Here is a 16,731-nt window from a genome sequence, read left to right as displayed (position 1 = left end):
AAGGCCATATTTGAGGGAACTTAGGAGTAGCAAGGCTAGGTAATAAGATGAGAAGTAGACTTGGATGGTTTGGCCATGTGTATTAGAGACCAAGAACTTGGTTAGGAGTGAGTTGGTTTACATTGAAGTTTATAAAAACACAAAGGGAAGGCCAAAAGGATGTTGGTGGAGCAACAAAAGATTTGATGAACTGTGGTTTAACTGAGGAATCATGTTCTTGATAGTGGCATGGTTGAACATGACCCGTGTTAGTTGAGATAAGGCTTAGATGATGACAATGATGAATGGCATGTTAAGTAATTTTATAAATGTCCCTGATAAATCCGACCGAATATAGATACCATTTTATTCACAAGTATTAATTGCATCACATGTGTTTACATCAGAACCATAGCCATTGGATTGCTATGCTCACACGTCAACACAAGGCAACCATGTACATGGCATATCACAAACGCATGGCCCTTGCTCCCACCAGTTGATGACACGCGTGATCAGTCTAAGACACTCATTAGGTAGAAAAACTATAGGTTTGCTGATAAGTAGGACATAGTAAGAATTCTACAACCATATCATGATCTTTAGGCACGTCCCATCCATGAGATGAGACACCATATGAGACAATTTCATACACATAACCATGTCAGAGATCCATGCCCATGGCACACTTGTGAGAGATATGAGCCATTCATCAAATAGGGTATACCGTGAGCAAGCCATAGATAAAAAATTGATGTTGGCTTGTTGATCAGGCAAGTCAAACTTGTACAAGAAAATGGGCAATTAGGGTGAAAAAATATCAACCAAACTACATACATGTGCGTCACACTTGATGAGTGTACTGCCACTTATTTTTGGTATATGGCATGTTCAAAGTTTGCACTACCCAATGGATGGCCCAGATCTCTAACACGTGTGTTGTGCACATGGAACTTTTAATGGGTGTTTTGCCCTCTGACATGAGGGGCTGATCATTGAATTGTGACGCTTCCAAGAGACTGGAAACACCTCCTATGAAACAGACCCCCTTCACACTTAGGAAATAAGCATTGTTTTAAACAATTGTTTCTTAAGAATTGACTGATATATCTAACATGTATTATTAATATATTTTTAGTCAATGTGACTAACACGTAATATTAATAATAAAAGGGAGAACGATATGCTACTCAGCATAACTACACATGTATTAAATATATGGAAAAACACCTTCAAAACCATCTTAAGAAGACAAGATCCACAATTATCATCAAACAAATCATGGGGTAATCAATTTTTTCATAAATAATGTGTATGCAACCTGAAACATTGAATTTCATTACCTCACTAAGAGACTCCCCTAAAAGAACACCAGGGCACCATGTATCACGCCTCTTATTCTGCATCAAGGAAAAGGGCATTAAGTACATTCACAAAAAGAAAAAGAGAAGAAAACGTGTAGCAACAACATGAATCTAACAAGAGATCATATGCATAATCTACAGAGTGACACTGAAAGATGAGCGATTAATGCATGTTTACAACTAACAAGTACCCACAAGAAAACTAGCTTGTTTTATTTCCCACAACAAAAGTAAGCTTCATGAAGAAATGTTTGATAAGCATCATTTAGAGCACTGAGTAAGAAACTTTCTGTTGACTCTCACCACAAGTTTAAAGAGTTCCAAGAGGGCGATGAAGTCACGATTCGCATTAGACCAGAACAGTTTCCACATGGAACCACTAAGAAACTTCAAGCACGTAGAGCAAGACCATAGAAGATTGTAAAACAATTGGGTCCTAATGCGTATGTAGCAAGGTATTCAAAATCAGTTACATAATAGTAACGATCGTAACCGTCACACATTACGGGGTCGAAACGCCCATAACGGTTGTTACAAAAAAAAAAAAAAAATGGGTTGTAAAGGCCCTGTAACGGTCTTGTAATAGTTTTTTCAAAAAATAAAAAAAGGGTCGTAACGGCCGTGACAGCCCATATCATAATGGTAATGCTAATGGCCGTTACGGCCACCATTACTGTTTTGGAACACCTTGGTATGTAGTGGATCTTCCACCTACCATGGGAATAAGTTCAACTTTCAACATGGAAAATCTAGTGCCATTCCAAGGACCTTCCCCTGACCACCATACAAATCCAAACACGTCTCCTAAGCCATGGACATTACCTGAACAATTTTCCTAGCCCTTACCCCCATTGCCTATTATACTTGAAAGGAGGGAAGAGATTGAGGACATCCTGGATGAGCAACTCATATCCACCCACCATGGAGGGTTCAAGAAGTACCTTGTCAAGTGGAGAGGTCGGCCAGCATCAAACGCCACATGGATCATAGAGACAAACTTTCAATGGATAGACCCGGACCCCCTCAAGAGGTATCACAACTTTATTTCGCCGAAGGCGAATTCTTCCCACCTGGGGAGGATTGATGAGGACATCCAAGCACCAGTTAAGATACATACGAGACAAAGGTGAGCCACAGATCCAATCCTAGCATCACTTTGGAAGGACAACATCTACATGGGCTCTTGTGCAATGAGTTGAAGACCCCACGTGCATGGACACGCATGTGGAAGGCCCCACGTTGGGATGATGCACATGGGCTGCATTTGGAGGAGCATTCGACCGTTGGATCATGATTTCAAGTCGATCCAACCTTTGGATTTCGCAGAGGACTTCATCGGGCATCTTCGTCCACTTTGATTGTGGACGCCCTAGGTTTAGTTTATATCATGTTTTAGATTTATTTATTGTTTTATATGTGTTTTGGAACATTTGCATTGAGTACTCTAGGTATGGGACACATGGAATGTTTTTTTTATACTTAAGGGTATTTTGGACTTTTTACACCCCCAAAGACTATAAAAGGGGGTGGACGTCCAACCCTAATGCTTAATGAATGGATTTTGCTTTGAACTTTGAAGAGAAAAAAGTCTCCCCTTCCTTGGTGTGATTCTAAGCCCTCAGTGTGATTCTTTGGAGCTTGGGTGGTGTGAATCCATCCAGACGTGTGATTCCTCAACATTATCATCTTCTCCTTCCTCTCATAAGGCTCTCCATTCTCCTTCTCCGTCTTATTTTCTTCTTCTTTTTTGCTTTTCCCCTTAGCCTTAACCCTAACCATCCATGACCTCTCAACTCCCTCAATCATCACAAAACCCAACAACCCCTTTAGTGCGGCAGCCAACCCTTACCGCCCGTACGGCAGTACGGACAGCCGTACGGCCATCCATACAGTATACAGACAGCCTTGTGCTGATTTTTTTTAAAACCCTTCCCATATTCTAAAACCCTAACCCTAGGTCCCATTTTACCCAAATTTTGAAACCCTACTTCCCAAATTTCAAACCTACTACCCAATTCCCCCAAATCCCTAATCCTTTACAACCCTAATTATCCAATTTCCAAAACCCTAACCCTAGAAACCCTATATTTCCCTAATTGGAGTTGATACTCATACCTATGCTAAAATGGAAGTCCTTACTTCCATAGATCCATTGGTTTGCATGAATATATGTTTTATGTGCACGGGTGGATGACCATTAAATTTCTGAATCTCTGTTTCAATGTGAGTTTTGTTATTTCAGTTGCTTATCTTACTCTTCACTCTAAGGTAGAAGTTGCTGAATTTTATGTTCTTCATTATTTATGCTAAATCTGCCTCCTAGTTTGCATTAATGCATATCATATTCATCCATCCTACATCAATTTTGTAGGGGCATTTATAACAAGAGGAAGCCTGAAAATGAGCCACTAATGGATAACATAAGAAGCAGAGTAGCTATACAATATTCTGACCAACAGTCATAAGAAATTATAACACTTTGATCATACTAAAAGCATTTAACTACGTCCAATTAATAAAATAAGTTCACAGCATGATGCAGTAGTAACCTTTCTAGGACTCCCCTTCTCATCCCTTTTTGAATATAAGACCATGGAGCTTAAGTTTGCTATTTTTTTAGCTTGCTCTTGCAACTGCCTGTCACGTTCAGCTTGAGCTTTCTTTTCCTCTTGCAATTCTAAAGCTATACGTTCCCTCTCTAATTCACTCTGCACAATCAAGGATCTGCAATCTTTAAGAACTGCCCTCATAAAATCAACCAGAAGTTTTTCCAAAATCAGAAAAGGAAAAGCAATACAATGTTAGACCTGTAATAACGTGTTTCGCAGGTTCAGGATTTCCTCCTCGAAATGCTCAGAATGAGAACCCTACAATGCAAAACACTGAAAAGTTACAAGCTGATACTTCCATTTGTGGTCTGGAGCTAATTTTTAATAAAAGAAGCCATAATATATGTCAACCAGCAATTTCGCACGCAGTTCTTCAATCTCCTTCTTTTGACGCTTTAACAAAGCAGCATCTGTTAAAATCTGTCCATGGATAGAAACGATCCTTGTTATCAATCATGTAGAGTAAAAGAGAAAAATGGAGAATGCAGAAACAAGTTATGAATATATTCAGATCAATAGGGCTTCAAACATGTAAAAAGAAACAGAATGGCAAGAAAGCAAGGCACAAATTGAGAAAGACAGAATCAGATAGAAACCTCATTCACACGTGCACAGTTAGTAACACGTAAAGCTCTGCTTGCAAACTGGAGACTGCTTTTTGTCTCATCGGCATGAATCTGCAAATCAAATAAAAGGTGGCAATTAATCATAACTGATCTTACCACCAGCTAGCAGCGTACAAGAAACCAGCACACACAACAAAAGCATGTTAATTTTGCATAATACAAAAAAATAAGGCCCTAAGTTCTCATCCACATAACTTGTGCCACACAGAATATGCATGAAGGTCCAAAAATCGAGCTGTTTAAAGGATATGGATTAATTAAGGTACCAGCCTTAGCAGAACAACAGTATATTCTACAGGCGTACCACTATATTTAGAAATAGACGCTACTAAGAATGGCAAATACCATGAGTGCCATAAAGAGTCCAACAGAAGTAAGATTAGAGATGGAATTTGTTTATGAGTCGTATAAACTGGTCCAAGGAACTTCTTATATTTTAAGGATTCTACTTTCTTTGTGTTGATTCATAAATATAAACTACATCTTTCCATAGAGTTTGCAGAAGTCTACCCCAGGGTTCACTGTGATATGATTACTGGGAAAAGAATAGCCTAGAAATGACTTGCTAAATTGATATAAAGAATCAGTGCTGAACACCCACCAGTAGGGAATATTTCACCCGTTAGTCACTTAAGAAAATTACCCCAAAGAACATGCATAATGGTGGCATTGAAATAGGAATAAGCACCATGTTTTGAAAGAAATACTAAATAAGTTACAAAAAACTTCATTAAGTGAAAATAGTGCTATAAACAATAAGAATACTTGAGTCAGTGAATATCTGATGTCACTGTTTACCGTGTTGTCTGTCTAAGCACAAATATATTCGAGTAGCCCAAGTTAAGAAATACCTGTGCCAGGGTAATATTACAAATGATAGCAGTATTTGCATTTCCACCAAGTGCAGGTTGCAAAATACGTGTGAGCTTGCTGTCTCGGTAGGGCACATGACCACTGCACCAGATATTGAATAGTGTTAGAAATAACACAGGATGAAGAAACTCATTTAAGATTATGGCTTGATTGACTCATAATGCTCACCCTTGGCTCTCTGCACCTTCACTCAGTTTTTTTATAACAGTTCCAAGTGTCATCAGGCTTTTATTTATGTGGGAACCCTCTTTCAAACGCACACCTTCCGCACCAGTCTTTGCAGCACGTTCTGAACCCGCTAGATCCACTAGATTCTAAAAGTAATGATAATCAATGAGTACAAAACAAGACAGAATAAACCAAAACTAGTCACAAAAGAACTGCAAAAATACTAGGATAAAAGACAGAAATGTGTAAAGAAAACCACTACTGATCTTCATCACATACAAGAACAGATACACGGACAGCATCACAAGAGCTTCCAGCATCATCATCTTCAGTTTTATCCCGACTCTCTATTATCTGTGGTTGTGCTTGAAAATAATAAGGTGAAGAACTTGATTTTCAAAAAACCAGGAAACAGAAAGGCATAGTAACTGTACCATGCGAAAAATTGTATGAGACCTGCTGCTGTAAACATTCATATTAGTCTCTCCAATGTGGCGATGAGCTGCATGTAACCAATGAAAATAAGCTACCTACCAATACTTGAATATAAACAGAAACCAAAAGAAGAAGAAGCAGAATACAAGGAAATGAAAGGCTTACATTCTCCAAATTCCATGAAATCAAGAACCTGTTCAGGGGATGCAACAATTTCTTCTCTCAAGCCAGCAACAAATATTCCTCGCTTTCAAATAGAAGGGAAAGCAAAATAACATTTAGTTTGGGTGCATATGCAGTCACAATATATACAAGCTATGAAATATAAGTATATAACATTAGCCAAAGCAGGAAATATAATACCTCAATACTCTCATGAATCTGTAGTTTCCGGTGCTCAGGGGCTAACAAATCATTGATCTCCTCATTATAGATTTCCATGTATGACATTCTGAGAAGAAATTCCCTATCCAGATCCTAAAGATCAAGATATAACATAATGATAAATTTCTCCGATGAACTTCAAGAAATGTAAACATTAATCATGCCTTTTAAAAGTGCACTTTGATTACGAGCTCATTAAGTGAAAGGCATAAAAGATATGTAGGCATCTTTGATTCCCAACAAGCAGTGGGTTCCATGAGCAACAGTTCAGCTTGAGCACTGTTTCACAGGGTCCTGCTCGAAAACTTCAAAGAAAAATATTCATCTCTTCAAAAGGGGAACATGCTTGATGGCAGTCTGAACTCTTGAGTGTAGCTGTCGCCACCCCATGTAAGGAAGAAAAGATACATAAAGTATGCCCTTCCAACTTGCTGAAAGAAAGGCTATGATGATGATGAGAAGAAAACATTAGATGTAAGTTCTCTTGTTTTTTTTCTAAAACCTGTCTTTCATTATAATTTCATGTGGTGATAAAATGAGTCTTATTGTGGTGAATTATTCAAAATGGAAGCTATAGAAAGGATCCTATGCATTAGAATGTGAATGGTTTCCTTATTCGCCCAATCATGCAAGTGAGGCCTAAGGCTCAGTCATCAAAACTGTGGATCTGACAGGCAACACTTTGGATGGAGATGTTCCAAATTCCTTCAAAGCTAAAACATTCTAACCCTTCGATCGATGGCCTACAAAATAAACATCAAGAAAATCTACAGACATGATTAGGAGAAAAGGAGCAAAAATTAGATGATGTTTAGGATCTCTCAATCTAGAAGATACGCATGTCGCTAGGATTCCATAATCCGTGACGGTTTCCACCACTCAACAATTTGGATTACCAAATCATGGAGCCCATTTGTATGGATGACAGAATTAGAAGTCATGCTTCATGAACCTACTACAATTTCTCTAACAAAAATGCCTACATTTTCATTTTGTTCATGTTGACATGTATATTAGCGTATAATAATCAAACGTTGTAGACATGTATATTTCTAGACCGTGGGCCCTCTCTCTGGACTGTGGGCCATCTTTTATTCTCCTCTTATGTTGTTTTTCTTTTGTTTAACCCCTTTTGCCCTTGGTTCCAAGGGTATTTTATGTAATTTGAGACATCACATAATATAAATAAGGGTAGAGGTGGGCATCGAGTCGAGTCGGACCAAGTTAGGTCCAACTCGACTCGATCCGGTATTGTCAAAACCCTGACCCGAACTCGATCCAACTCAGGACCAAGTCCAGCGGGCCTGACTCGATCCAAACCAGATCTTGGTTGGGCTGACCCGAACAGAGTCCGACTCGATCAGAGATACTGAGTCGGATGACGTTGGCTACGGTTCGGATCGGGTCAAAAGCTCAAGTAGATCGGGTCAAAAATCGTTGAAATTTTTCTAGGCCCCACAGTCTGGTCCAACTCGACTCAATGCCCACAGCCCAGCCCACCTCTAGTGACTCACATGGGAACATTGCTGATTGGACCAGCTACAGTAACGGCATTTGCATGGTGGGGCCCATCTGATGGACGGGTTCGATGGCTTGGGTTTATCTCATGTGATGATCAAGGAGCTGGGAACAGAACAACTTTCATTAGACCAAAATCCATGACTCTTAACATTTAATAAAAACAAAAAGCTTAATTGATGTCGACAGATCGAAACATTTCATGCCACACCGGACCAAGGGTCCACTATCGATTAGACCAAACACTGTTGGTTTAGGGTTAGGGTTTAGGATTTAGATTTAGAGTTTGGATTTAGGTTAGAGTTTAGGGTTTAGGATTTCTAGGGTTTAAGGTTAGGGTTTAGTGTTTAGGGTTACGATTTGGGGTTTAGGATTTAGATTGGATTTAGGGTAGAGCTGGACAGGCCAGACGCACCACGGGTTAGCCCAGCTGCACTTGAGCCAGGATGGACCCACCACGGCGAGCCCAGTTGGATCACACCCGAGCCAGGCCAAAGTAAGCCCGACCTCACCGCATTGGCGCACCCGAGCCGGCTAGGCGCACCACACCCGGCACGAGCAAGGCAGGCCACACCACAACAAACCCAAGCCGATCCCGAGTCGGCCCGGATGAACCACAACGGACCAAGCCAATCAATTAGAGAAACTGAGCCATCCAATTAAAATAAATTTAAAAATTTACCTAAAATCGTTGTGCAGACGGGTGGCCGAACCGAGGCTGCTACCTGTGCGGACGGGTGGAGGAGAGAGAGAGAAAGGGGGGGAAGGAGAAGGATGAGGAGCCGGATGGGTGCTAGGGGATGGGACTTTGGGATCAGGTTGGGGGCATCGGCCAACTACTAGGGTTAGGGACGGGTAGGTTTAGGATTTTTTTTCTTTTGAATATATAGTACCCAATTACCGGTCCAAGTCGGGTTTTGGATCGGATCGAGTCCGAACGGATCGGATTTCAATTCGAGTCAGGTGGGATTCGGATCCGCGTGAGTCTACGCGATCCGAACCTGACTCTAGCATTCAGTTCGAGTCCAGTCGGATCCGACTGAGTCGGGTCCTGCCCAGCTCAAAGTAAGGGGGTTCGACTTCCAGCTCTAGCTAGAGTTTTTTTCTCTTAAAAAGACTTCTCTCTGACATGGTATCAAAAAGCAAAAAAGCTCCTAAGGTTATCTACTTTTCCTCCCTTCTTCGATTTTCCTTTCTCTTTTCTCTCTTTATTCTTCTTTTATTTCTTCTCAAGTTTTTCTCTCAGTTTGAGAGTTATTGCTGCCTAATTAGCAGTTGAATGCAATTAACAAGGAGCGATCTTGCGGAATTTTCTTATTTTCTTTGGAGGGTTGTTGCCTTGCTGGACATGTAGTTTTGATCAGGTTTATGGGGCATTTTGCTTCTAATTTTTTTCAAAAGCCGGTTTGTGGGGGGTTGGCAACAAGGGTTTGCTGGATATTTTTGTTTGAACAGTTTTTTCAATTCTTTCCATCCAATTTACTGCGATTCTTCTGCAGCCAACAATCAGGTGTTTAAGATCTATTTTTCTTTTTGAATATTATCAAGATTTTATTGATATCTTGTGAATTTAACTATAAGATTCCCTTTTCCTCTTTGTTGGTTGATTTGGAAATATGAGGATTAGTGCCTTTTTGAATTTTTTTGAGTCTTTTTTTATACTGCCAAAAGCAATAGTTGGTTGCAACAATTTTTAAGTGTTCATTGGTGTGAAATCTTTATATTTAGTATGTTTTCAACATCTGAGACAACTGATCCCATCACCTCCAAGATGGAGAGGTTGATTGTTCATTCTAAGAATCATGAGTTGCATATTACAACTCATAAACTTTAATCCAACAATTTTCTTCAATGGTCAAAAGCTATTGACATGTTTGTTGGGAGAAAACAAAAGTATAAATGGCAGCATATCAAAACCTCCTATGATTGATCCTTTTTATGGAAAGTGGAAATCAAACAATTTGTGAGTTACGTCCTGACTCCTAAATTTTATGGAGCCAGGGGTAGTTAGTGTAGGACATTTTTTTGTTGTACACTACATGTGAGATTTGGTTGACTACTTTCGAAGTATATGCTGATCAGAATAATATGGCCAAAATTTATAATATTTATTAGGAAATTGGTCATTTGAGACAGGATGAGAGATCGATGTATGATTGTTATACTACAATGCATGGTTTATGGTAGGAATTGTCTGCAATGCCATAATGGGGCTTTTTTCCTTCCATTTCTCTCCCTCTTTGCCTATAAATAAACTCTCTCTCTCTCTCTCTCTCTCTCTCTCTCTCTCTCTCTCTCTCTCTTAAAAAAAAGTTTAGGGGGTTGTGTGACCACATAGGCAATTATGCAATCGCATATGCGTGAGTAGCACGAGATCACTTATGCCATTAGACAACATTGGTCCATTATACCAAAAATTCAACCAACCTAACAATCCTAACATTTAACAGATGTTACTTTCCCCTGTGAATATGGATCACTTACTGTTACCACTTGTTTCGCCATTTATTTGGTGGACACGGATTGGACAGCTTGGATTGCGGTCTATGTGGCTTTTCTATTGTAATCAACAATAAAGGCCAACTAATGCAAGAGCATTTTCGCACCAGGTTCAAGTGGGGTGGCCTGTGGGATGCAGGGGCACACTTGGGGTGGGCAGTCCGTGTGAGGTGCATCTCACCCGTGTGAGGCGGGTGGCTTGTGTGAGTAGGAACCCATGTGATGTAGGGCTCACGAATGGGGCTCAGTCGAGGACCTAACCCATGGTATGTGGGGCTTGGCTATGAGATAAAGGGATTGATTTGTTATGCTCTATCAATTCAAGCTTTTAGAGCAAGCGGTTAGTTCTCATGCATGAAAATGGTATCAAAGCGGGAGATCTCATATTCAAGACTCCTCACCAGAGGTGATTAATACGGGGGGCACACTCGGGGTGGGCAGCCTGTGTGAGGCGGGTGGCCCATGTGAGGCGAAACCCATGTAATGTGGGGCCCACGAGGGGGGTTCGGCCAATGACCTAACCCTTGAGATGTGGGGCCTAGACTATGAGATAAAGGGATTGATTCGTCACGCTCTATCAATTCGAGCTTTTAGAGCAAGTGGTTAGTTGTCCTGCACCACTAGACATATCAGTAGACCAACTAGACAAGTGTACAGTGGAGAGAATGAACCAAGACCAGTTCATTAACTGATGAATTAGCGTATCTCAAGTAGCGTGTCGGACAGTGCATCTAAGGATGTCAATCCCCATATGCCAAATAATTATATTCATAATTGAATTACAATCAAGGTGTTCCAAAACGGTAACGATGGCCATAACAGCCACCACCGTTACCGTTATGAGACGGGCCGTAACGGCCGTTATGGCCCCTGTATCGGCCATTACAGCAGTTTTTTATTTTTTGAAAAAATTGTTACTGGACCGTTTCAGGGCCGTTACGGCCTATTTTTCTGTAACGGCCGTTACAGCTGTTTCGACCCGGTAACGCATAACAGTTATGACCGTTACCATACGTAACGGCCGTTACGGCCATTATGTAACCGATTTTGAATACCTCGATTACAATGACTTATTGAGCTAGACTATAGGCATTTTCAGCCACTTCCTTGATGCTTGTGACCCATCTATGGTATCTCTTATCTACAATACTTGTTGCTTTGTAAACCATCTTGCATCATGCAACATATTTGATCCGCTAGCTATTGTCTTTTTATTTTAACCATCCACTTCATGGCCACCAACTAGATGGTTAGGATCATCCAATCAATGTGATTATTTGGATGTGTTCCACCCACCAGGGCACGATTTAGACAGTCCGCATTAACATACATCTGTGCCATGTGTATAGCAGAGGAGTCGCTGGCACTTAAGTAGTGCAAAATCCATGCAGTAATCTATCCATGACTTATTTTACCACATTACAGGTGCGGCACACTGTCCAGAGTTCATGACATGACAATATGCCCAATTTAGTGCAGCAAATGCAAATGGCTATTTTCACAAGTAAAATTACTACCTCTTGTATAATATGGAATAGATTGCGGACAGCAAGTGGGATAACCCCTGGTTCGGTCACAGATCCTCGCATCGTATGTGTCTTTCCACTGTTAGTTTGTCCATATGCAAAAACGGTACCTGTATGCAAGCCAAAATATAGAGGGAAAAAAAGAATAAATTCACATCAGAACAAATGCACCCTGTGTTTCATTACGATAATTAGAAACGAGAGCTATGATCCAGTACCAGTTCTATGTGCCCTATTACACAGATTACTATGTGGGGCCCAGTCTCCCAAGCAAGCCAACCTATGATCAACAAAAACAGATAGGAGGAACATACCCTGGACTTCATGAAAATAACCATGGTTGGATGATCACGTCCATACAATCCATACAAATAACAGCATGCAAAATGGATGGTAAGAGAAAAAAATGGCATCATCCATTTTATAGGCCCTTATGTGAATGAATGTGATCACCCAATCAGTGTGAGATAAGCCACGTGCAATCCAGAAGGAAGACATATCCATTTGTCCACCATGATCATATGTAGGCCTGCTTGAGGGCCACATATGCATTCAAACCATGATAGGGTACGCAGCAGCTCTTAGAAACAAAGGAAAATTACCAAAGCATTCTCATTTTCGATTCCTAATCTCAACTATTGAATATTTACAAGAGTATATTGTGTTAACAGAAGTATTTGGTGAAATATAGTTCTCTTTCCACCTTCCTCTCTGTTTTTTTTCTTTGTATTTGCAACGATTTTTCATATTGGACTATGCTGTGAATTTTGATACTTTTCTTTTTGTGTTATTATAATTGTGGGCATTCTTATGATTTTGCTTTATTATGTACAGGCACACTTGTCATTTTGTTTTGATTGGACCCTAATCATAGAAGTAGTACTGTAGTAGAGAACTGTAGAAGGTTAAGGCACCTCATTCAGTTTTCTCCGCTTTCTCATCTCTTCTTCTCATCTAATATTTCTCCTCTTTTCATTTCATTTTTCATATATTCTTCTCTTCAATAATCTTATCACTTTGTCGAATAAACTAACAAAGGGATAGGATTTTGATATAGCAGACCTCTAGGACTTGTAGCTAGGATACATATGATGCTCCCTACAGTACACATTGGCATGGCGTACCTCAAATATGAACCTTCCAAATAGTGGGATCCACTATAGATGGAAAAAGCCAAACGTTACAGTAAAAGCATGATCCAAATTGGTTAATTGGTGGACATCTAATGGGCTCTAAAAACTAGTAGCTCCAAATGATTTCGAATCAACAAAAGGTTGGAGGTCACAGTTGTCTAACTAATCTGATGTTTTAGTACATGACCAACCTACAGTGACACCCACTATACAGGCAGTTCAGATTTGTAGTAACGCCATGTGTATGGGAGGGGGATGCACGCCCATCTGATTTTTAGTACATGACCAACCTACAATGAGACCCACTATACATGTGGTTCAGATTTGAAGTAATGCCATCTGTATAGAAAGGGATCCAAACCTCTATCCTGGCTACAACATTGATCAAAACCCAAGAAAGTGATGACAAAAAACCCACGCATGAATGTAATTATACAATTCCCGGGATAAGAGTTTGTAACTTACTCTCAGTTTTTCGATTCATATAAGTGGTCCCATGTTTGGTTATCCAATTTGTTAATATGATCAGCGTCACCATGGATGACCCATACACCGAAAATCTGTTAGATACGTAGAACCCAGCAATGGAACCTTTGGCCCTTTCTGATTGAATGTGAAGCATTGCTTTTTTTCTCAACCATCTGTTTTCAGAGGACAATTTAAGGGCTACAGTTAATTGGTTTGGTCTTGTGCAATGGAGACCAAGAATCGTGCCGGTTACGAGCAAGTTGGAACAAGTTGAAGGCTCTAAAAGGGCAGGCATGGATGGAGGTAGAAAGAAAAGACTTGACGTCCTATGGTCTAGCTGAAGATACGGACCTTGAAAGAGTGGAATGGCGGAACAGGACTCATGTAGCTGACCACAACAAATTTGGATAAGGCTTAGATGATGATGACGAACAATAGGACTATGATTTTCTCACCTTGGGAGATATTTGGATTATGGGAGATTTAAAGTGGGGCCCATAATATCGAGTGTAGATCACTAAACTATCAGCCAACACTAAAACCAAAGCATACATGGAAAGATATGGAAGTACATTGGAGCTGGTAGAACCAGAATATGGTAGAAACATGTCTCCACAATACGCATTGTATGGTGACTTATCATTTGGAACCATCCATCTGGCCAGGCCTTCTGTGGATGGAAAATGGTTCAAAATACACAAAGCAAATCAGGTAATCCTAGACATCTAATCAGTGGCCTCTAAAGCAACAATACAAAACAAATATAGTTAATGGTCAGACATTTATTGATATGGATGAAAGCCATCCACATTAGGCCCCAATAGATGCATGAATCCAATTGATATGTAAGCATGCTAAGTGTATAAGGTAGAGAGATGGATCTACTGTATTCCGCTTCTTTTGGCTCTACCATATCATCTCGCGAAAGACTCGCGCGCACGTGCGCATACAGGGACATGCTCACCTTCGCACCTTCTTAGTGCACAACTTTGCACATGTGTCATGGGCACAAAATCCGAATGGTCCACGCGAATTGGCACCCCTTGAAACCCCCTTGGCCCAACTTGCACCCTAATCCAAAACTCTGGTGGGCCACAGCAAAGAGAGATGCAAATCAAAGGAGGAAAATGTTTCCATTTGCCATGGCCCACCAGAGTATTGGATCATACTAAAAGTTTGTCCTTTTGGGTTTCAAGGGGTGCCAAATCACATAGATTGTTCAGATTTTGTGCTCATATCACATGAGATGAGATCTCAAAAAATTCTCATGAGTTCTCATGAGAATCAGTTCCCAAGTGAGAATCAGTTCCCAATTAGGAAGGAAAAAGGCAATGGTCCACACTCAACTAAAGAAGACCAAAGTTCCATGGCTTCTCGTAGTAGATTTTGTATGCATTGGCGGTCCATGGTGCGCCCCATTGTATCAGAAGTTTGATGACTGAACATGGTGCCACTAATACAAATTGAGAACCCAAGAATATGGTACGAATACTTGGCCCAATGATTGCAAATACCTCTAGAAGAGTTGGTTTGTTTCTTTCATTGGTATTGGACGAATAAAGCCTAATGGGGCAAAGAGGAAATGAACGTTCCCTACGTCTTTGCACAATATGCAAGGGATTATCAATTATCACTAGTGGAGCCCACGGTTCAGTGATCCAGACCATTAGTACCTTGAGTTTTATTGTGGATAGAGGATGCCCCAAAAAAATCTCCAAGACTGGGAGATCCTGACAACTATATACTAAGACATTTTTCAATTGAATGCGGAACTCAGTTGTCTTCCTCTTCCTAACCATCCATCTCTGGGCCACAATTTGGAAGGTTAAGATCACTCTATCAGGAAGATTCATGGGCCCTGCTCCATCCACAGTGGATGCAACAAACCAATGCTCTGTGTTACTTAACAGTCTCCCACTTGTCAAAATTGAAAACTCGTGTATATTATACAAAGATGGGGCCACATATCATGTAATTACTCTGGAGCAAAACTACCGCAAGAAATAAAAATAAATGGGGTATCAAACAGAATATAATAGAAGTGTAATTTCATATATTTCAGACTATAAATTCCAAAATGAGCAGGTTTAATGTCATTGGAAGCAAAATAAAGAATTACACGGCAATTGCATTGACATTTATATAAACAGCAATAACAAACATCTCACCATTAAATCCACGGACAGCTGCAGCTACAATTTCTTTGGTTCGAGCTTTGTAAACTTCTGCAGTCTTGCAGTCTTCTCCAAAGATCTGATCTGAGAATTCGAGAGATGGAGATAAGAGCATATAGTGGAAAGACAAGCTCGCTAACACAAGACGCTTGTTTACAGTAATCAGGACCATTGATTTTGTGTGCCACCACATGAATGGGCCATATCCAAGGAGTTTGGATTGCCGTAAGCATCCAATTATTTAAAAATAAAATAATTAATTAATTAATTAAAATTAAAAATTTAAAAAAAAAAAAAAACGGCTGACATTCAGCAGGCAAAACTTATATGGCGACAGTTGTCCGATTGCTGCAATCTTGAAACTATGGCCCATCCAAGTGGTGGTCCACCAGATCAACGGCCCTAATCAACATACACGTTTGCATTGGAAGAAAGGAAGAGAGGATTCGACAGAGAGTGAGATGTACCAAAGTCGAATTTGGTGGAATGGTTGGAGATTGAGATGGAATTGCCAGAGATTCTCCAAGGGCTGGATTTTGCGTCTTCTGGGGACAGGGGCCTTGCTCGAACTGCCACGTGGATCCTCTCCATTGGTGTAGAAATGGGCCAGGAAATGGAGTTTCTACTCTCTCTGGCCTACTGAGAAATGTTAGGGCTAGAACTTCAGAGAGGGGGAATTTTGCTTCCCCTTCTCGATTTCCCGCCTTTGGGTTTTGTACGTGATCTGTTGAATGACGATAGTGCCCCTGTGGGACTTATCAAATGGGACTTATTTTATACTCTGGCAGCCTATGACGCTTGATATGCAGGCACGAAGAAATGGTAGATATGGTATATATTAACTCGGATTAAACCGATTAGATTGTGGAAACCACTGTTTATAAGTTCCGATATAAAAATCAGATTGGTAGAACAATCCTAGCCTCTGATCAGTGGACTCTTGTTTTTTTAACTAAGACCATTGGATATTTTCCG

General features: G+C 40.3%; 1 protein-coding gene across 4 annotated transcripts in view; it reads right to left on the bottom strand.

The window, feature by feature from the left end:
- Positions 1–16,487, bottom strand: part of LOC131256949 (kinesin-like protein KIN-7O) — a 57,491-nt gene extending 41,004 nt beyond the window's left edge. The window contains exons 1-14 of one of the 4 annotated variants that reach the window (XR_009177027.1): positions 16,224–16,487; positions 15,751–15,840; positions 11,973–12,091; positions 6,418–6,531; positions 6,220–6,301; positions 6,054–6,121; positions 5,899–5,973; positions 5,620–5,765; positions 5,430–5,532; positions 4,549–4,629; positions 4,304–4,372; positions 4,151–4,210; positions 3,893–4,051; positions 1,323–1,379 (exon numbers count right to left, since the gene is read on the bottom strand). Coding sequence is in view for 3 of the 4 variants with exons in the window: in XM_058258070.1 (XP_058114053.1) it covers positions 1,323–1,379; positions 3,893–4,051; positions 4,151–4,210; positions 4,304–4,372; positions 4,549–4,629; positions 5,430–5,532; positions 5,620–5,765; positions 5,899–5,973; positions 6,054–6,121; positions 6,220–6,301; positions 6,418–6,531; positions 11,973–12,091; positions 15,751–15,840; positions 16,224–16,347 (1,347 nt within the window). In the remaining variant the exon portion in view is untranslated. The remainder of the gene's footprint in view (positions 1–1,322; positions 1,380–3,892; positions 4,052–4,150; positions 4,211–4,303; positions 4,373–4,548; positions 4,630–5,429; positions 5,533–5,619; positions 5,766–5,898; positions 5,974–6,053; positions 6,122–6,219; positions 6,302–6,417; positions 6,532–11,972; positions 12,092–15,750; positions 15,841–16,223) is intronic. The other 3 variants (XM_058258070.1, XM_058258069.1, XM_058258068.1) reach the window with 3 other exon arrangements.
- Between the last annotated feature and the right edge of the window lie 244 nt (positions 16,488–16,731).

Source organism: Magnolia sinica, chromosome 9 (assembly GCF_029962835.1).
Source record: "Magnolia sinica isolate HGM2019 chromosome 9, MsV1, whole genome shotgun sequence".
NCBI classification, from domain to species: domain Eukaryota; kingdom Viridiplantae; phylum Streptophyta; class Magnoliopsida; order Magnoliales; family Magnoliaceae; genus Magnolia; species Magnolia sinica.
The sequence above is the reverse complement of the archived record's forward strand: the minus strand, read 5'-3'. Positions and strand labels throughout refer to the sequence as shown.